Raw genomic sequence first — 21,890 nt, 5'->3', positions numbered from 1 at the left:
GGGATGAATGAAGCCATTGATGCTTTTTTGAGCAGACAAGTGACAAACTCCAATTTTTGCTTTAGAAAGCTTAAGTGATGTGTGGGAGGAAGGACAGGGATGGGAGACCTGTTCTAAGAGTTCCAGTCAAGAGCAGGAGGTGATGTTTACTGAGTTAAACCTGCTACCTGCCCCGCATTCCACTAGATGCTTCACACACACTCTCAAGAATGATTTCATCCTGAGAATCACCCTTTGAGGAGGGAAGAGTAAGTATAGAATTCCCATTTTACGGTTTAAAACCAGGTTCAGAAAGACTGCGTAACTTGCCCAAACATCACACGTGTAAAAGTGATAGCATTAGGCTCAGACCCAAGTCAGTCTCATAAGCTCCTTCTTTTTGAAAACAAAACACACACAAAATACTATGACATGTTGACACTACTCAAATGAGGATGGTTTTAATAAGGACAATGACAGGGAATGGAAAGGAAGGAAGAGAGAGGAGAGATTTTGGCAGAGTCAGAAGGATGTGGCAACTGAAAACTGTATGGGGACAAGGGATTCAAAAAAGAGTCAAAGTTTCTAGCCCTGATAACAGAATATGGCTGTGAACTCAGATTTGGAAATGAAGGTAGGGAATTAAGCTTTGGACCTATTTTTGAAACGACAGCAAAACATTCATATAGGAGGAGTAGGTTCACTTTCTCCAACATGTGTAAAAATCACATAGTGGTCACTGGCAACACACGCAGAATTGGTAGTGTCACTCCTCGGCCATAGACACATACCAAGGCCATTCTCTCTGGCTGTCCAGCCTTTGCCCAAGCGGCTTCTGCTCCTTGGCCCCTTTCCACCTCTCCCCCTTTGTCTTCAGTTTATCCTGCAGTACATTTCGCAGGAAGGTCTCCCATGACTCCCCAGTTTAATCATCTTAGTTCTTTTCTCCCAGTGCCTCTGCCCTTCTCTGTGTCCTCTCCCAGACTGAGCTGCTGGAGAGCTGGGGCTGTCTTCCCCTTGACGTTGTGCAGTCTCTGAAGCTATCATTTGTTAAGTCTGACCCTCAAAAAATATTTGTTGACAGACTGATTCCTATTGTTGCCCTAGAAAACAACTACCCTGCCCTATTAAGTCACAGTTTCTTCCTTCTTAGGGCATTGCAGTTAACCTCAAGACTAGGAAATCATCTTCCTCCTCACATACCAGGGTATTATTCATGCAGTTTACTCACTGCAAAAAGTTCCCTTGGAAAAAAAGCTAACAAACTAGTCAAAGATTTACGAATTTCCTAGTGTCAATCAACTTTTCAACAAGCTCACTTATGGGCGGGGGGATGGGAGATGCGACCCGACCCTTCTTTGCTCTTTGTTTCCCAAGTACCCAAGCGGTGGTAGAGGCTTCAACATTTCTCTATGGGAGGGTCTCCGGCGCTGCACTGAGGTTGAGATTGGGGGGAGGGACCTTTTTTTGAACCAGCTTTTGCGGAACGAACAGTGTTCTGACTTAAAAGTAAGAATCTGTGTGTGTGTGGCGTCTGGCTTGAGGGTGAGGGCATGTGGACATTACTGCGGGAGTCTCTAAGGCACCTGGGCTCCTTCTGAATAAGGTAGTTTGGAGGTCCACGCAACTGTCAAATTCCATTCTCTTTTCTTCCCACAGGGAGTTCCCTTGAGCGTTAGATGTGGAAATCCGCGGACGGCGGCAGGGGGGAGTAATTCCCAGGAAGATTTGGGGAATCTCGGGAGGGCCGGTGTTTTCTCAGTGGGGTTTTGAGGCTGCTCATAGCCACGACTCAGAGCCACACTTGGCTAGAGCCTGGGCTTTGACGGGGCCAAGAGGAGGAAAGCCAAGAGGTGGGTTCGCGCCTGGCTGCCCGGGTTCGGGGGAGCGGGGGCGGCGACTGCGGGGCCCCTGGTGGGGCGGGGGCAGGGCGGAGCGGGGCGGGGCGGGGCGAGACCGGCCGCGGCCCGGGGGGCGGGGCCAGGCGCGGCTCGCCCTCGCGGAGGCCGCGGCTGGGCTCCGCCTCGCCCCGCTACGCAGGCGGCGAGGCTGCGGTACAGGCCGGGCGGCACCATGGCGGCGGCGGCGCCTGCTGCTGCGGCTTCTTCCGATGCGGCGACTGCGACGGCAGAGCCGGAGGCCGGGGACGAGGACAGTCGCGAGGTCCGAGTGCTGCAGAGCCTGCGGGGCAAGATCTGTAAGCTGGGGCCGGGGTGAGGGAACCCACCCGGCGGCGGCGCAGCCGCCGGCGGCCGCGGGACTGAGGGGGCGGCGGGCGCGTGGGGGTGGCGGCGCCGAGCCGCGCTGGGACCCCGGGGCCGAGAGGGGCCTGGGCGGGGGCCGGGCGAGGCGCGCGGGGAGGACCGGCCCGGGGAGGCTGGGAGGGGGGTGTGTTGGGGGAGGCGTCTCCCGGACGGGGCGGCGTGGGCTGAGGCTGCCCCAGTCCGGAGCGAGTGGAGAGCCGGGAATTTGCCGGGGACCGGGGGGGGCGCCGTTTGCGGGGGCAGCGCCGGCGTGAGGGGCTCGGCTTTGGGGCGCGGCCTGGACGCTGGGACGCCCCGGCCCGGGCTGCGGCTGGGGGCGTGAGCTGGGGGCGTGAGGAGCTTCCGGCTGCCCTCCTACGCAGGCCTGCGGGCGGCTGCTGGCGTCGGGAGCGGCCCGGCGGTGGGAGCCGGGCGGTAATTACCGGGAGGCGCGGCCGGAGGAGGAGGAGGAGGGCGGGGAACTGAGGCTGGCCCGAGGGGAGGGGGCTGCCTGTTTTCTGGGTTCACGAGCCGGGGCGAGGGTGGAAAGGGCGCCCAGGGCTGGGGAAACGGTCCGCCCTGGGACTCGAGTGGCCACCGTACGGGTGCTCGCGAGTGAGCGCTCCGGGAGGGGCTGGGGCCGGACACCTGTACTCGCCCCACCTCGCTGCGGCGGGGACTTGAATCGAGAGACAGCGTGACTGACAGGGACTTAAGGCAGGATGTAGTGGCTTCCTGTGAGCAGGTCTCAAAACAGTCATCCAGCCCGCACTTAACCCACTTAATTCCTTTCTTTCTTATGCCTTTAATTGTTATTCGTGAGTGAGCCATCCTAGTTGCCTTCACATTTTTACTCAGAGGCCCTGAGCATTACTGTAGACAGACCATTTGAATTCAGTCATTTGGACATTTATTTTTTTTAAAAATGACCCTTTGGCGTCAGATTGCCAATTTTTTCACAGTACTGTAGTTTATTCAGAGGAAACACTTTTTTTTTTTGGCTATTTGTAAGATAAGATATGTCAATACAGTTTATTTTTGCTCTGGTTGAAAATTAGTTTTGCTTTCTTGATTGAGTATCCTCAGATTGGAAACATGCTACATGCTTCATGTTTCCTGTAAATAGCCCTTAGTCATTAGGAGTACTTTTTACTCTGTATGAAGAAAATCGAATTGCATTAAAATGGTTAACAATGCTCTTTCTTGCACAGGATGTAAAATTTTCCTCTTCCTGAATAGTGATATTATTAAGTGAGGTTGGATTTCCCCACTTGCCTTTTTCAAGTTGATCCCCCTTTCAAGTATTTGGGATTTTATTAAACCTCAGAAGCAGACATATTAAATTCTCTCACCTTTTTATTTCCAGAAGTAGTGCTGGGGTTCTTAAGAGAGTACAGTTCTTAAAACCTGGAAAAATGACACCAGAGAAGGAGATCTTGTCTATGTCTAAGATCCCAGCACAACCTACTAGGGTATAAAATCTTTTCAGTATTCAAATTAAGTCTTATGCTTAATATTTGCATATATCTAATTTAATATTTGGGAAAACTATAAATGAATGGGCCAGAGCACCCCCCCACTGATCTGATTTTTCAGATTTTCACTGCTTTACATTTTAGTGTCACTTGATGCTAGGCAGTGTCTATTGGAGCCTCGCTGATTTACATAGCTGCAGGTTGTACCATGGAACTACATATACACATATCTTGGAATCGAGAGTTAGGGTTGGGCTGTTTCCAGAAGGACTTAGCTGCCCTGCACTTTCACCTGCTCCATGGCAAAGGTAGCACAGTGAGTGATATCACTGTGAGTGGAACTTGGGCCTACAAATAAAAAAACTCAACTTTGTTTCTGTGGGAGAGCAACCCCACTACCCAGACTTGGAGATTGAACATCCAGCTGCTGGGAATGATATTACCTCTTTAACCATAGTAGAAGTACTACATCTGTTATCGCAGTCAGCTTCTTGCTTTTTGAGTTGCTCAGCTTATAGCTCAGGTCATGGAGTGTCTGTTTCATAGAAAAAACATATTAGGAAACTTATATACGAAGCTTCCCCCCATCTCCCTCTCCGTTTCTGTGCCCTCCTTTTAGCTGGTGTGATCTAGAGCTGGTTGACCTTCAGAACCCTGTGAAGAGATGCTGTTTTCTGTTTCCCTGAAACTGACATGTGGGTTTTGCAGACTGGGGGCTGGGGGGCTGGAAGTGTCATTATTAGCAGGTGCTAAAGTCACAGAAATGGGATGATAGCGGTTCTGACTGTGCAGATATTAAGCAGCTTGGGGGTGTGGGTAACTGTGTCAGCTTTCTTTTTCACCATGCTGGGAGAGAGACCTCGGAGGAAAGCTTCATGTGCCCACCAGCCTGGAGATGTGCTGGCAGATTCCAACTGCTGATTGAGAGCCTTTGACTTGGGGAATTATAGATTCTTAGGTCTGAAAGTGAGCCTGAAAGGAAATGTTCTTTCTCCTGGACTTGGGTAGGACCCTTCAACTCCAGATTATTCCAGCAGATAGTGGGAGGGTTGGATTTATATCTCTCTAAAGTTCTAGAATAGTAGTCCACAACCTTCTTTAGGCATATCACTCCAGTATTTATTAAATTTCCCATATATTTCCATATATCCCATATATTCCCCGTATACTTCACAGGGTGAAATGACATTCTGTGGTCACTTTCAAACAATCAACTGACATTAGCTAATCCAGTGTTGCTACAGTATTTGAGCTTATGTGCGGACCCTTAATTCCTTGAAGTCATATTAGTGCAGTAGGAAACCATGGCAGCTCCAAATATTAATATTCAAGAGCCAGGTTTAGTTGTTGGATGTCTTAGAGTTGTATGAACCTTTCATCAAGGAAAGCAAGGTTGTACTCCAGACTCCATCCTTTGGTCTGAACTCCTGTGCAGTGAGTGGCCGGTATGTTAGTCCTCTTGAAGCACTTTGACATTGGCCCCATCCCCCTAAAAATCCCATACACAAGTGAAAGATGGGGGTTGGGGCTTTCTCCTTTATACTTTCAGGCTTCATGCTGTTATTTTGTCATGTCCTCCTTTTTGGTTACTGTTTTTTGTTAAGTTTGCTCTCATCCAGTTAAATCATGTTGTAAAAATGTTGCTCAAAGAGCCCAGACCACCTTATGCATGGGTTGACCTGCTCAAGGGAGACCGGATTGATAAGGGAGCCAATGAGGATTTGTGTGAACGTTGAGATGTGTGGTACAGTACAAGATCTGTGGGACCACGATATGTCCCAGAACTCACGTGGTCTCCCTGTGTAGGATCTGTGGGATATGGTTAAGTGCTTGAGTTTAGAGGCTTGGTCAGGTTAGTCACCTGGGTTTGATTCTTCACTTAATTTCTGACTTTTGTTAACCTCTGTGTGTCTCTCTGTTCTTGTGTGTAAAGTGGGGGTAGTTAAAACACCTCTATCTCACAGGCTTGATTTGAGGATTAAATAAATCCCCTCCCCGATCATTCTCTTCATCCCCCCAGGAACTGAATCAGATATGGGCCATCTCTTAGGAAGGAGTAATAAAGTAGTAGCTAAAAACTTTATTTTATGTTCTGGTCCAACATGTGCTGGCATTTCCTGGTGTACAAAGCTGATTAAAATCAGGAGACTTGAATTCTGTTTCATACGTTGTTCATTATTATTCATGTGACTTTAGGCAGCTCACTTACCTTTGAGCTTGTCTTCCTCACCTTTAAAATGGGAATAATGCCTCATCACTAGCCATTTTGTACATGTTGTTCCCTCTGCTTGGGCGTGTCTTCTCCTTTCTTCCACCCCATATTTATGCCAGGGAACTCCTACTCGTCCTTCAGAAGCCTGCTCCATGTGATCCCCTGACCAAAGCCGTGTGTGCGGGACACTGCTACCCTCATTCCTGGAGAGAATGTGGTAGGCCTTTGTACTGCTGGGGGATCACAAGTTGTTGTTGATTTCCTTGTAACACATTGTATAGAAATCATTTCTTTCCCCCATTAGACTGTGAGTTCTTCCAAGGTAGAATTCATTCTTGTTTTTTTTTTTGTTTTTTGTTTTTAATGTCCAGTTGTCAGCATGGTGGCTAGAACAAAATAGGCCTTTAGAAAATGTCTTACCTCTCACTATGTTATCCTGAGGAGGATTTGAGATATGTACTGTATGTGAAAGTGTTCTGTAAAATTTACAGCTAAACAAACTAGAAGATGATAGTATTATTAAAGACAAACTACATGGGTCCGTGGCAGGAAGTTCATCCCTTTCAAAATCACAGTTCCAACTGAGCTTAGGTTTGAATTGATGCCAAAGTTGCCGTATTAGGAAAAGGATTAAATTTATCTAAATGCTCTGATTGCTTATTATTGGGGTTGAATATTATTACCTGACTGTATTCCATGAATATTGTTACTAATTGGTCCTGAGCCTGTAAGAGAAAAATCTAATAATCCCACCTTACACATTAAATATTTTTATTTGTCATGGGAGGTTTCAATTTTTTGGTAATAAAATATAAATCAGAACATTTTATTGACCAATGTGATCGAATTGAGAGGGAGAAATTAAAAAGAGTTTATTCATGCTGAGAATTCATTATTATCAGACATTTGAAATGAGATGTTATTTAATAAATTAATAGAGAGAGATTTAAAAAGGGTTTGTTCATGCTAAGAACTCATTATTGTCAGAAATTTGAAATGAGATGATGAGTTATTTAAGATGGAGGAAGAATCCATCTTTCAGATGGATCGAAATGAGAGAAAAGGGTTCTTTGTAAAAGTTCACAGAGCAGTCCGCTAATCATTTGCTCTGAGGAAGACAGGAGGTAAACCTCAATGAGTTCATAGAATTTTTCTTTTTTAACTTAGAACTCTTTGAATAGACTCTTAAGAGACTGGAACTAACGTAGCTGAAATAAAACTATCGTTTTATCCTTTAATCATAGATACTAATCCTATTTCTTGCTAATGTGCTTTGTGAAATTATTTGAAAATAATAGCAGATTATGTTTTATCTACTAATGAAATTCTGTTTGCTTTTGAGTGCTGCTATCAGTTTTGTTGTATAGTAATCAATTAATGTAAATTAAGAAACTTTTTATGTATATTAAGAAATTTCTACATCTTTAGTTTTGTATGTCATTATTTTCACCAAAATCCCTAGCTAAAATAATATACTTTATAAGGCTATACCAGTAGACATGCAAACATGAATGAACAGTACTTGACAAATTTGTTACAGTGATATTAGTTCTAAGAATATCATTAATGACAGAATGACTTTGGGCAAATTCTTTAACTTTGCTGAGCTTCTGTTTTCTTACTTGTAAAATGAAGGGTTTGGTTGTGGTCTTTAACATCCCGCCCAGCACTGAGTCTTTGATTGTTGCCTTTTAACTTGAAACATTTATTAATACTTTAAGACAGTACATTGGATGCTTTTATTTTAATGCTTAAATGTGTTTAGTATACTTATTGTGTGTAATATGCACTAAGATTTATTAGATAATATTGTTTGAATCCTAACGAGTTTTTTTTTGTTTTTTTTTTTTTGTGACATTACTTTATTCAGCAGTACACAATACATATCTGAATGTGTGTTAGGGCACCAACCTACTGGGCTGTGAAATGGGCCTAAGCAGTGAATGAGATGAAAAAGGTTCTTACTAGTTTATCCTAAAGCAATAGTTGCTTTTAGACACTTGTATTCTTAGAGAATTATAAAAGCTTAGAGCTGGAAGGTAGAGAACATATCCTGTTCAGTCCCCTCATTTTGCAAATGAAGAAGTTGACACTCAGAGACTCCACTGTCATACAGTTAATGGCCTGTTGGGCACTAGTCCACTACTATCAAAGTTTTTACTAAAATGCTACGTAGGATGAACTCATTAGTATGAGTGTTGCAAAAGTACTGTGTTTAATATATGAAGATTACACTGCCTATCTTAATGATAATATCTAGAAGTAGTAATAGATTTTCACTGTGCCAGCTACATCCTCTCATCTGTTCCTCTTTAAGAACTTTGTGAAGTAGTTAGGATTAGTGATGAAACTGTGGTTGTAATCTAGGTGGAGACTGAGCCTGGATGTTTACCTTTTTTTGTTATGCTCTAACTCAGCTGTTTTCAGACCTGACTGCCCATCAGTGTCACCTGTGAACTTAAAAAGTTCTCATGCCCAGGCTTTACTCCAGACCTACTAAATCAGAATTTCTGGGGTGGTACCTGGACACCTGTAGGTTTAAAACATTCCACAGGGTTTGTTAATGGGCAGCTAGGATGGTGAGCCTCAGCTTTTGCCCATTGAACAGACTAGCCACCAACTACCTGAATGTTAGCAACCTGTTGTGCGTGACCATTTAAAGGGTACCAGCGACTTCCCTGGCGGTCCAGTGGTTAAGACTCTGCGCTCCCAATGTAGGGGGCACGGGTTCAATCCCTGATCGGAGAAGATCCTGCGTGCCGCGTGGCATGGCAAAAACAAAAAACAAAAAAAACAAGAAAAGAATAAAGGGTACCAGTTGAAAGTTTGGTGTGATCACAGGGAGGTTTTCAATTGATTATTTTTAAAGGTTTATTTGTTCATTTGATTAGATAGTACAAATACTTGGTACAAAATTCAAAAGGTACATAAGGTATACATTAAAAAGTTAATTTTTCTCACTTCTTTTATTCCCCTAGCCATTCCCTCTTCAGAAGCAAGCATTACCAATTAATTTCTTTCGTATGCATACAGAGATTATTTAAGCATTTATACTTAAATGTGTGAGTATTAACATCTCTGTCTCACCAATATACATATCATAAAAAAATATACACATTGTTTGCATCTTGCCTTTTTACACTTAATAGTAGTAGCTTGACGATTTTTCATAAATATATGTGTGTATATATGGGGGGAGGGAGGGAGGGAGGGGGAACTGCCTCATTTTTTTAACAGCTGCATAAAATTTCGTCATCTCTATATACCACAGTTTATTTAGCCAGTCCCCTGGACTGGACATTTAGATTATTTCCAGTTTTTGCTATTACAAACATTACTGCAATAAATAATTTTGTAGGTATTTTATTTTTCATATGAATGCATGTGTCTGTAGGATAAATTCCTAGATGTTAAATTGATGAATTGAGTGGTATGTGCATTTTTATGCTCAAAGGATAGTGGCAAATTGCTTTTCATAGAAACTATAACAGTTTATGCTCCCAGCAGCAATATATGAATGCCTGTTTCTTTACGCCCCCATAGTGTGTATTTTAAAACTTCTTGATCTTTACTGGTCTGTAAGATGAAAAGGAACACCTAGTATTTAGTCTTAATTTGCACTTCTAAATGAGGTTGAGGATTTCTTCATAATTTTTAAAATAAATTTATTTATTTTTGGCTGTGTTGGGTCTTTGTTGCTGCGCGCGGGCTTTCTCTAGTTGCGGTGAGCCGGGGCTGCTCTTCGTTGTGGTGCGCGGGCTGCTTATTGTAGTGGCTTCTCTTGCTGCGGAGCACGGGCTCTAGGCACACGGGCTTCAGTAGTTGTGGCTCACGGGCTCTAGAGAGCAGGCTCAGTAGTTGTGGCGCAGGGGCTTAGTTGCTCCGCGGCATGTGGGATCTTCCCGGACCAGGGCTCGAACACTACCCTGCATTGGCAGGCGGATTCTTAACCATTGCACCACCAGGGAAGCCCCTTTCTTCATATTTTTAAGAGCTATTTTTTTCCGCATTTTTTGGTGTTTATTTGGTTTGCCTTTTTCCCTGCTCCTTTATCAGTCATCTTACTGATTTGTGGGAATGCTTTATGCAGTAAGGAAGTTAGCTATCTTTTTAGCGGAAAGATTTTTTTAAATTTAGATCCTTTGGCTGATGTCTCTGTTTATTCTTGAGGAGAAGTTGGTTATGAGATCCAGTGAGGGCAGTCTTTTGTTTCATCTACATATATAATTTTCTGATATTAGAATAGAGATGGAAAAAGAATTGTTTGAGGAAAAGTAAATGAAGACTTAACTATAAACAGGAGCTAAAAGATAAACAATAGATTGGGAGAAGATACTGGCAGCAAATCTTAGAGGAAAAAGAAAACACTTATATAACACTTATACTGTGCCAGGCACTGTTTTAAAGCACTTTAAGTCCAATAAAGATGTTTGAAAAAAAAAAAAGATAAAGCACTTTAAGTATATTAACTAACTTAATCCTCATGGTGACTCTATAAGTACAGTTATTATCCACATTTTTACAGATGAGGAAACTGAGGTGCGGAGGCCTTAGTGTAACTGAGCCTTAGTTTAACTGAGGCTAAACTAAGTAACTTGTCAAGATGAGACAGTGAGTGAGCCGTGGGCAGACTGGCTCTGTTACTCTTAACCTGCTATCTATACTCCTTATTTGTTAGTGTCCAGAGTATATAAAAAGTTCATCCAAATTTTAAAAAGGAAAAGGCCATTAGAAAAATAAAGGATATGAATAGGCATTCCACAGAAAAGAAGATACAAAAGGCCAGTAAACATAAGAAAATACTGGAAAGGTTTAACAAAAATTAATCAGGGAAATACAGATTTTAAAAAGTCATCAGTTTGTGAAAAAAGAAGAGCTCATTGCTTTCAGTATTTGGTGAGGGTTTAGGGAAACAGGTACTTTCTTCACTGTTGCTTGAATTTAAACTGGAAAGCAGTGTTGGAGAGCATTTTGGCAATATCTGTTAAAAATTTAAGTGTGTATACCCTATTCATTTCTACTTCTACATATCTGCCCTACAGAAACACACGGTTGCAGAAGAGGTATATACAAACATGTTTAATATTACCTTGTTGGTAAAACAATACAGAGGCAATTTAAGTGTCCATCAGTAGGATGATGGCTAAGTAGTATGTTCATAAACATATTTTATAACACACACACACACCCCATTTACACGCACCTGTGTGGGTGCAACTTCTTTATATCTAGGTGCCACTTTTGTTTTTTTTTGAAAAACTCTGGATCATGACTGAGTTTTGGCTTCCTGGATGCCGTTATCAGAAATAGTAGCCTTATCCCATATATGGCTAAAAAGAATGAGATGTATCTATAGTATGAAAGGAAAGAACTTCAAGAGGTATCGTTGAATAAGAAGGAAGCCAGTTGTTAGGGTGGTATGTATAGTTATATGTGACTTCTGTATATGTATATGGAAAAATGCACAGAAAGGTGTTTGAAAAGATAAGCAACATTGGTTATGTCAGTGGTGGACAAAGGGAATTGGCCTTATAAAGGTTTACTTTTCTGGAGAGTGTATTTATGTATGAGGTATGTTATCAAAAAATGACTATTTGTATAAGTGAGTTTGATACAATATTTGTCTTATTCTGTGAGAGCCTCTCTTTCTCTAACTGTTGAAGACTATCCTATCTGCAAAAATAAGGACAACCAAATGTTAGGTTGGGTAACATTTTGAGTGCACATAGAAATAAAGTCAATTTTTCTGTCAATTTTTTGGGTAACTTTTAATTTTGATATAACTGCACACACACAAAACTGTAAGAGTAATACAGTGAATTCCCATATGCTCTGCCTGTTTTCACCAATTGTTTGTATTCAGAAAGTTGACTTTAAAAAAATTCAGTATTTTGTTTCAGAGGAATATAGTAAAAAGAATAATTTTGATCCCTTAAAATATTGTTAACATTTGTGTGAGTAGTACGGAACCTCTTCGTTTTGAATTTGGGCAGTTTTAATTTTTTATTTTATTAAATGTTTATTTATTTGGTTGTGCTGGGACTTAGCTGTGGCTCACGGGCTCCTTAATTGCGGCACATGGCCTTCTTAGTTGTGGCATGCCAACTCTTAGTTGCCGCATGCATATGGGATCTCGTTCCCTGACCAGGGGTCGAACCCAGGCCCCCTGCATTGGGAGCGTGAAGTCTTAACCACTGTGCCACCAGGGAAGTCCCTGGACAGTTTTATTTTATAAAAAAATTTTCTTGGTAGATGGGGGAAGTGAACTAACGATTATTGAGTATTTACTCTTTTCCAGGTACTCTGTTAGGATACTTTGTAAATTATTTCATTTAATCCAATTTCATGAAGAAATTTGTTATTAATTCCTATTTTAGCAAAGAAGCAGATGGAAAGGCTCAGGGTTCAAAGGGGCAGGGGCAGGTATTCAGAAGGTCTTTAAGATGCCAAGGTCCATGTCCTTTTCTCTACCAAGTTGCCTGTGAGTTGGTATATTGGGAAGAACTGATGAGTACATTTCTGTTGTCAAGAAGTTAATAATTATCCCTAAATTGGTTATGGTCTAATGTCAATAAAATTAGAACGTTGGAATGCTATAAAAATTTATCTTTAGTACTGTTTTTGGGTTTCACAAAAAATGTTATTCTTCTGTCTGCTTGGCTGTGCTCATGTGGGTTTGTGCATGTTAACGGTTCTCTTAGAAAACACACCCGTGCACACACACACACCCCATATACATGCACCTGTGTGGGTGCTACTTCTTTATATCTAGGTGCCACTTTTTTTTTTTTTTTTTGAAAAACTCTGGATCATGACTGAGTCCCATTTTGGCTTCCTGGATGCTGTTATCAGAAATAGTAGCCTTATCCCATATATGGCCTGTCCATGTAGCCCTTAGTTCTGTCACCACCTGGCTTTGGGCCTTTCATTTGCTTGCCATGCTAGTCTCTCTTGGTCAGCTTAGGAGCCTTTAAGTTTCTTGTAGCTGTAGGGACCATTGGCCTATTCTAGGAGAGATTTCTGCCATATGTGCTTCAGAGTTTGGTTTGCTACTTGAGAAGGGGGCTGTAGGGAGCTTAGGGATCAGCACACGTTCAAAACTGAAACCGGAAGTGGGCAAGGCAAACCACAGGAAGATCCTGCCTGCAACTTGGTGACGTCTCTCTATAACCCATGGAGGTTTCCTGGCAATACCTTGCGAAACTTGCCTTTTCATGTACAGTAGTTTCCTAACTTCTTGCTCTGGCCTAAGCTTCAGTCGGAGGTGATTAATATGATAGCAATATAGATAACTGTATGATAATTATTATGCACATGACTTGTGTAAAACAATTGGCCCCTAACTATGTTCTGTAGACTTTCACACTGAGGAGCTGCATCTTACCTAGTAGGGCATTTTTGAGGAGTTGCCATGGAATTCATGCTTTAACCTTGACTTTATGCCTTGTCAAGAGTTGTACTTTATGTTGTTCAGGTTTTATAACCACAAGACAGTTCTTTGCTCACTGAGTTTAGGCTAACCACCTAAACTATACTGGATTCCTGGAGTCCTTTGCCCACTCAAGTGCTCACTCAATGCTATTACCTCGTTTATGTTTTACTGGTGATTGCACAGTACCTTATTTCCGTGATGGAGTAGGAGTGCAGTGTTAGTGAAACTTTATTATTCCCTGTTTCTTTAACCTCCAGGTCCCAGGTTGATATCATAGTGCCTGTTCTTCCATAGAACCAGATTTCTGCTAGGAATTATGTAATGTGTTGATTTTTTTTAAGATGACCAGTTGAGTGGGATTATAGAATCTCAGATTATATTTTTAAAGGTAATTTATCATTTATTGGGAGTAAGAAAAGTTGCTTGACAATCTAGTTATCTGATTATGTTAATTTATGCATTGGAAAACGCTACTTACTAGTAGATATTCCAGCAGTCACCATATGCCTATTGGTGTCTCATTCTCTGCCTCAATAGTATCACAAATGTAAATGTCTAACTTCCCAGTGGTGCTTTCGAGATGACAACTAGAGAGCGAAATAACAGCTATGTAACTTTTTTCTCTTCAGTGGTTCTTAGGTACCCCCCCCCTCCTTTTTTGTTACTGTACACCTGGGGCAATCCGACATACTCTGAAGAGGGTGAATAGGAAAACTTTTGGAAGGTCATGTGTGATTACGGCAGTTTTTCTCTTCCTTTCTCCATTGAGAACTGTAAAAAATGAACAAGAGAGAGCTCTTCTGTAAGATTTCTTTATAGGAAATATTTATTAGGTATCTAGAAATTGAATGATAAATGAAACTGTAGCATGTTGAAAACATGATTTTCTGCTACTTTTCTAGTAATCACCTAACCTCTCTGAGCCTCAGCTTCCTTTTGTATAAATTCGTAATGGTAGTTATTCTAATCTTACAGAGTGGTTGTGGGAAGATTGGATGACTTGCTATAGTGCTTGGCACGTTGTAACGTAAACAGTAGTGATAATCGGTAAAGTAAATATTCATAGTTTTCTTGATGAACAGCTATTTAATATAAATGTATATCCAGTTCTTGTAGTGTTTATGAGATTAAACTGGCCACAGGTAGCAATATCTAAAAACATTTGAAATCAGTGTTGCCATGTGCATTTTAAAACATTTCAGGTGTTATCTCTCAGGATCTTAAATCTCTACGGAGGCCTAGAAGATTAACTAGTTAAGGTGTTGCAAACTCCAGTCTACAGAGACCAGGCATAGTGAAGTTAAAGCCAGGTGGGGATTGTTAGGATTTCAAAAGAGGCTGTCTGTCTACAGTTTCTACTCAGAACCACGTTGCCAGGTCTCTGATTATTAAAGAGAAACCAGAAATATGGATTTATTTATTATTAACTCTCCCAGTTTCTAGATGTTGGCTACATTTTTCCTAACACTATGCAAGACAGACAAAATAAATCTCTGGTTAGCTGACCCCCAAATTGTGCCCCCCCATTTGAAATAGTTCAAACCCCTCATTTTAGAGATGTGCAGCCCGAGGTATAGAAAGGTTAGGTGTTTGTGCATCTATTTCCTCTAGTGGAAATGTATTATTTCTTTAATAAAAGTCTCATTAAAAAAAAGTGAGCTTCTCTGGTGTATCTCGTTGTTAAATTACAGATTATCTTTGGTCAGAACCTTATGGCTTGAGTGAAGGGAATTGTGTACAGATGCTAATTTTTAGGAATCTCTAACCAAGGAAGGGCACTACTAGTTACTATTTACTGAGTGATTACTCTGTTCTAGGCATCGTGGTAAGTGCTTGACCTCAGCTAATGGTCACAGTAGTCCTTGAAGCATTATAATTACCTCTTTTTATGCAGGAGGTTGAGACTAGGGACATGCAGATCATTAAGTACAAAACTCACGTTGAAACTCATATGTGTCTCCAAAATGAATTTGTTTAACTTGCACCAGTACTGTATATGTTTTCAGAATTTTGTGCAACTTTCATCTTACTGCAAAAATTAAAATTAAACATTATACGAAAATTTGAAAGACCTTATATGTTAACATTACATAGGATTGTCTTGGGACTCCCCTGGCGGTCCAGTGGTTAAGACTCAACACTTTCACTGCAGGGGGCACGGGTTTGAGTTCTGGTCGGGGAACTAAGATCCCGCATGCCTCGCAGTGCAGCCAAAAAAAAAAAAAAGAACACGTATAGGATTGTCTTTTTGTCTATAATTAGATGGCATAACAGCATTTTACTTTTATTCTAAGCTTGTCGACACTGAAGCTGTTATATTTTTAAGCATATGTTTGTTTCACTCCATTTTTTTGTTGTGTATGTAAATGATAATGTTTGCATAGTTTTATATCTTGCCCCCCATCTAAAGGTCTAATCCTCTGTTTAGGTTGCTATTCCAGTTATTAGAACATCATATCCTGAAGTCACTCAGGCCAAATTCTGTGAATTTTCTCTCTGTAGTACCTCTTCCATTTTTCTTTTGCTCGCATCTTCCCTTTATTCCCTTAGTTTAGGCCCAGTAACTGTTAGTAATTTTCCTGAAGCATAGTTTTGATCACACAGAAACTTTTAGTGACCCTTGTTGCTTCCTGAATAAAGTTAAAACTCCTTAGCTTGGCATTCCAGGTTCTGTTTGATGCCACCTTTCCTTTACAGTCTCATCCTTTCTTATAACCCTTTCATCTCTCTTTACGCTTTAGCCAATTTGTACTATTCACTGCCTCCTTGAAGGTGCTCCTCCTGTTTCCACCTCCCGAACTTGTTCACGTTGTGCCTGCCTTACTCCTGGAATGTTATCCCTCCATTCCCAGTTTCTGTATTTAAAAAAAAATTACTTGGAAGAAGTTACCTTGAAGATTAAGTGAAATAATATATATGAAGTCCCTAAAAAAATCTATGTGTAATGTATTATTTATTTGATAAATGAATATAGTGAACTATTATTATGATTTAGCTTTCCTCCCACTCCAAATAATCTTTATCTTCGGATCATCTTGTCCAGGACCCTGGCCCTTTGCAGTTTCTCTTGGGAGTTAATCACGCTGGCGGGTCTGTATTGGCTTTTATTTCTGTGCTTAAGGTATCCTTTGAAATAGATTGGAGATTCTACAAGATCTCTTAGGATAGTTTCAGGAAGGAATAGCTGTCTGTTCCTCTCAACACTGCTGTGTTCAGAAAGACATTAATAGGAATGGAAAGACTAGGCTTTGGAATTTGATTTCTGTCATTTCACTGTGCCAGCTGTGTAACTGTGAATTTTTTTTTTTTTTAGTTTATAAAAGAGAACAGTAATGCTTATGTCACAAGGTTGTTGTACCAACCAAATGAGGTATTTGAGAAAATATTTAGCACTGTCTCGGAGCATGCAACTGCTTGATAAATATTTATCTTCTTTTCTTACTTATCCCAGTAGTGTTCCCCTCTCGGACACACAGAAACATGCATACAAACCTATAGATATATATGCATGCACACAGTCCCCCCAAAACATACACATAAACACATATGTGCATACTCACATCCATGCCCAGAAGCGTAACACTGGAATCTCTACCCAATACCCTGATATTTGGGATTCTAGTCCTAGGTAAAATTTATATGGTAGGCTCTGGACCTGTGACCTTTGCACAGAATCATTGATCTTGTACACAGAGAGTTGACTGTCTTTCTATTTCTGTTAATGTAGGTTATTGGTTTTGATTCCCAATGGTGTTTATCTTCTTGGTTTAAATTGTTTACTTTTTGCCAATGACTAAAAGCTATTTTCTATAAAATAGTTACTTGTCTCCCCTCTTTCTTCAGGTATTTATGCAGAAGTTACCTTCTAGGTGGAGCCTTCCTTGGCTCCCCTCCCTCTGCCATTTCATGTGGTGCCCATTCCTGCTTAATACTAACATACCATTTTAATTTATTTATCTTATTTATTATCTGTCCATCTGTGTTAGTTCAATGAGGACACAGTTTTCTCATTAATGTATCCCTGGCATCTGAGTAGGCACTCAGTAAATGTTTGAATGTGTGCATTTCAGGACTGGTTGGTTTGTTTTCAATATGATATCTCTGTATTAACACTATAAAAATTCTGAAATTTAGTGCTTTTGGTAACTGTATACAGGAGACATTTTCTTTTTAAAACTTTGGAGCAGTTGACATGGATAAACTTATATCAAACTTATAAAAAGAAGTTTATATGCAATTTTATAATTCGTGATGTGATATTAGAACCCCTTTTTTTGCCCATGCTAAAGTTATAAACATACACATACTTATACTTATTCAGTAGATATTTCATTAACTGTTATAAGCTAAGCATGATGCTAAGCATTGGTCCTGTCCCTTAAGTTTATATTCAGCGAAGAGACATGTAGCAGTCTCCTTTGCTGGTTCCTTCTTAACTCTACTAATGCAAAATGATGATGGAGAGCTCTGAGGCTCAGTCTTCAAATCTCTTTTCTTTTCTCCACATTTACCTTCCTTGTGATCCTGTATAGTCTTAAGGTTTGAGATATATTATGTACTTGCTAATGATTCTCAAATTTTATCTCTAGCCAGCACTTCTTTGCCCACTTGCATTTGCACTTGGATATCTAATAGGCATCTCAGACTTAACATACGCAATACAAACTCTTGATCCCTCTTTCCCAACAAGAGACTCTTTCCTCTGGAAGTGGCATCTCTGTCCGTCCAGCTGCTCTGGCTGAAACCCTTTAAGAAGCGATCCTTGACCCCTTTTCCTCTCACATCCACATGCAAACTATCAAAAATCCTGTTGGCTCTATCTTCAAAATATATGCCCAGCTGACCACTTCTTTCCATGCCAGGACTGCCCCCCTAGTCTCAGTTATCTCTAATCAAAATGATTACAATAGCCTCCTATCTAGTTTCCTGCTTCCACCCTTTTCCTTCTGCAGTGATTCTTTAGAACAAAAGTTGGATCATGCCATTCTTCTGCCCATAATCCTTCAATAGCTTCCCATCTCATTCAGAAAAGCCTAAGACTTTCCATTGGCCTGCAAGACCCTATTTAACCTGTTTCCTTCCCCAGTCCTACCTCATCTCTTACTGTTTCCTCGCTCTTCCTACTTTGCTTACTGTTTTACAGCCATACTGGCCTCCTTGCTATTCCTTCAGTGTGCCAAACTATCCTGTCTCAGGGCCTTTGCATATTTTATTGTTTCTGCTAATCATCTCTTTCCCCAGGTATCTGCATGACTCACTCCCTCATTGACCTCCTTCAAGTATCTCCTCAAATATCTTCACAGAAAGGCCTTCCTTGATTCCCTGTATAGAATAACATTGCTCTCCTCCCTCTCTACCCTCTGGGCCTGGCACTCCCTCACTGTCTTACCTTACTTTATTTTCTTCCATGGCAATAAATATTATATACTTACTTGTTTAAGAGTTTATGATGCTTGTCCCCACTGTCTCAATTGTATAAAAGTTCCACGTGGGCAGAGACCTAGTTTTGTTCATTGTTATATTCCCAGCATTTAGAAAGGTGTCTGGCATGCCGTAGGCACTTAATAAATATTTGTTGAATGAAATACAAGTGCAATCCAATACGATCCTTAGAGTAGAAGTGCATATAAGATGTAGTAGGGAAGAGAGGAAAGGGTGACATGCCTACCTAGGAGTTGAGGGAAGACTTTACAAAGATGGTCTTAAGCAGAGCTTTCAGGAGAAAAAAGATCAGGTGAGAGCATCTCATGCTATGAAGATAGTGTTGAAAATGTACAGAGGCATGAGAGAACACAGTGTTTTCAAGGAACTAAAAGTACAGTACTGCTGGAGCATAACTTGTGGGGGTAAAGATTAAGTAGTAGATGGTGCCAGATTATGAAGGGTTTTTATGCCAGACAAAGGAATTTTAGGTTTTATCCTGCAAGGTGGGCAGTGGTAGATATGGAGGAGCCATTGAAGATTTTTGAGCAAGGAGTGATATATATGTTTACGTATTAAAAAAGTAACAGGCAACAGTGTGAAGGAAGGGGATCAAAGCTAAATACAGCATTTTGTTATATACTCTGTATATGAAGTTGCAAGATATGTATGATGCAGAGAAACAATTCATGTCCCGTGAATGGGCAGGCGGCTATTTCATTTTATGGTTGACAAAACCAGTGATGTGTAGTGTGAAGGTGTTCTTGGCCTACTTGCAGTACATCTGTGAGGGAGAAGAAATGCCCAGTGGAGGATTGGTTCATCTCTAAAAATCCATGCTTTAGGAGAGAAGATTTTTTAAAAAAATTTGGTTAACAATTATGTTGTAAGTCATGTAGACTGAAAAGTTCTTAAAGAGTACCAGTTATGAATTCAACAAGAAATGGTGTTGTTATAGAGTAAAAGATGTCGTGCTTGAAGGCCAGCCTCCTTTCTTCATAGAGGAATGGTTGTTTCGTCAGTAATATGCCTCCTGCTCTTGATTCATTGTTGAAGGAAATAGCAACAGCTGTAAATGTAGTCAGAGCTATACTATTTGCTGTAGGGCCAATAATACATCTGCCTTTGTAGAAGTATCTACCTTTGCATATTGAAGTACCCTGGCATGCACAGAATTTTAAAAATCAAGAATGAGCTAAAAACATTTTCTACTTTCATTCAAATGCAAGTAAAAACTATTTCCATTATTTCAGCTGTCTTGCTCAAGTGTCATATCTTAGCAATATATTGAATGTCTTGAACACATTTTAATCTTTTTACTTTAGAGTCAAAATAGAATGTGTAAATTTAAGGATAAGATGGAGGTACTCAAATGGTGCACATGGTTTGGATGTTGAGAATTTGGCACTCCCAAATTCATGGAAACATGGTATTGTATTATTGAGCATGTTTTCAAAACCACATCCAAATGCTGCAGTAGGAAATGAAGAAATGTTTTCCAAAGGCAGATACAACCATGCAGAGTTAGGATCCATTTGTTTCCATTTCCCAAGTTGAAGCATTCACCTTTTGAGTGTGCTCTGCTATTCAACTCATTGTCTAATGGAACAGTAAAAGTGGTTGTCAGTGAGATACTGCTTTATAATTTCTGAGTCCATGTTTGATCCAGATAGCCACATCTAGTTGAAAGACTTACCAAACTCTGATGACGATGACCAGTAATGTGAGATGGGACTTTCAAATTTGTTAGAAAAGGTAGAAAGGATAAGAAAAGAAGCTAGTCAGGATTAGGTTACAGAATCAACTCTAGCTAGTGTAAGCAGAGAGAGATTTAATAAAAGATTTTTTTTTTAAATAAAAGATTTTAAGTGGCTTACAGAATTGTTAGAAAGACTGAAGAAATAGACTCTAGTCCAACTTTCAAGAATGACATTCAAAAGCCACATTGCATCTGGGCCACAAAGCGATTTACTACCTCTTTTTGGATCAGAAAGGTGCCTGCAAAATTAGGAAGTTGTACCTTTTAGCTGTAGAACCTTGCCACCTCTACCATGATCAGGAATCTTCCACTATTAGGAAACAGCCAACGACAAGCAACCATCTTCATCGGTAAACTGTTGTCACTGCTGCTAGCTCTAGAAGTAGGTTTTATTATTACTTTCTGGACATACCGTGCAGCTTGTGGGATCTTAGTTCCCCGACAGGGATCAAACCTGTGCCCCCTGCACTGCAAGCATGGAGTCCTAACCACTGGACTGCCAGGGAATTCCCCTGCTGCTGCTGGCCCTAGAGCTAAGCCACACTGGCCACAACCTGTGTGACAGAATGGATGCCTTGTACCCTTCTTCTTGATATCTATGAAACCTGTGACTGGATACAAGGTCTGCAGCCAGTGCTACTGCGGGAAACTTGGACATCTCCATGACAGTACTTGCTAGTAGAAGCAACATAAATGCAACCTCCCTTCTCTTTTGTCCTCCAAATTTCCAGCGAGTGCATCTAATTAACGGAATTTAAATCACATCCACAACCCTAACTACAAAATAGGCTGGGAAATGTAGTTTTTAGCTTTCTAGTCTCTGCAGTACAGGAAATCATACGCCAAAGGACATTGTAACAGATGATGAACACTGACCCACCATATCTGCCACAGATATAGACCCTGATTCTCCTGAAGGCTAGCCATCATCAAATGCGCTATAGATAAATTGAGAAAGATGGCACATAATACCATCAAATAATGTTGAGAGGCTTACAAGTATTTGTATTTTAGTATATTTTAAAATTGTTTTATAATGACATATTAAAAAAAAATGCCTGAAATTGGTTCTCCACCTATATGATGAATTTAGTGGTCTGTGGATGCTCAGAGTTACCTGACATTTAAAGTGTAGGTAGTGGATGAAAAGCCTGAAAGAGGGAGTTCAAAAAAAAAAATTAGAATGGGTTACCTAAGCTGAGGAAAGGTCAGTGTTATCAAACACTGAAGTGTGATTAAATAAGGTGGGACCAGAAGAACAGTCACTTGATTTGGTAGCACTTAATATTATTAGTGTTCTTGAAAGTTCTAGTAAAGAAATAGGGTCAGAAGCCAAATTGTAGGTTTAGGCTGTGAGTAGGAGGGGAGG

The 21,890-nt window shown here is 40.8% G+C and overlaps 1 protein-coding gene across 3 annotated transcripts in view; it reads left to right on the top strand.

The window, feature by feature from the left end:
* The first annotated feature begins 2,012 nt into the window (after window positions 1-2,012).
* RASA2 (RAS p21 protein activator 2) overlaps window positions 2,013-21,890 on the top strand; it is a 117,958-nt gene continuing 98,080 nt past the window's right edge. For 2 of the 3 annotated variants that reach the window (XM_079922171.1, XM_079922170.1), the window contains exon 1: window positions 2,013-2,176. In XM_079922171.1, the coding sequence (XP_079778297.1) occupies window positions 2,053-2,176 (124 nt within the window). In that variant the 5' untranslated portion in view covers window positions 2,013-2,052. Of the gene's footprint in view, window positions 2,177-2,525; window positions 2,658-21,890 lie in introns of those variants that run through there. The other variant, XM_079922172.1, reaches the window with a different exon arrangement.

This window comes from Stenella coeruleoalba (genome assembly GCF_951394435.1).
Source record: "Stenella coeruleoalba genome assembly, chromosome: 5".
NCBI classification, from domain to species: Eukaryota; Metazoa; Chordata; class Mammalia; order Artiodactyla; family Delphinidae; genus Stenella; species Stenella coeruleoalba.
This window is presented reverse-complemented; position numbering and strand designations above follow the sequence as displayed.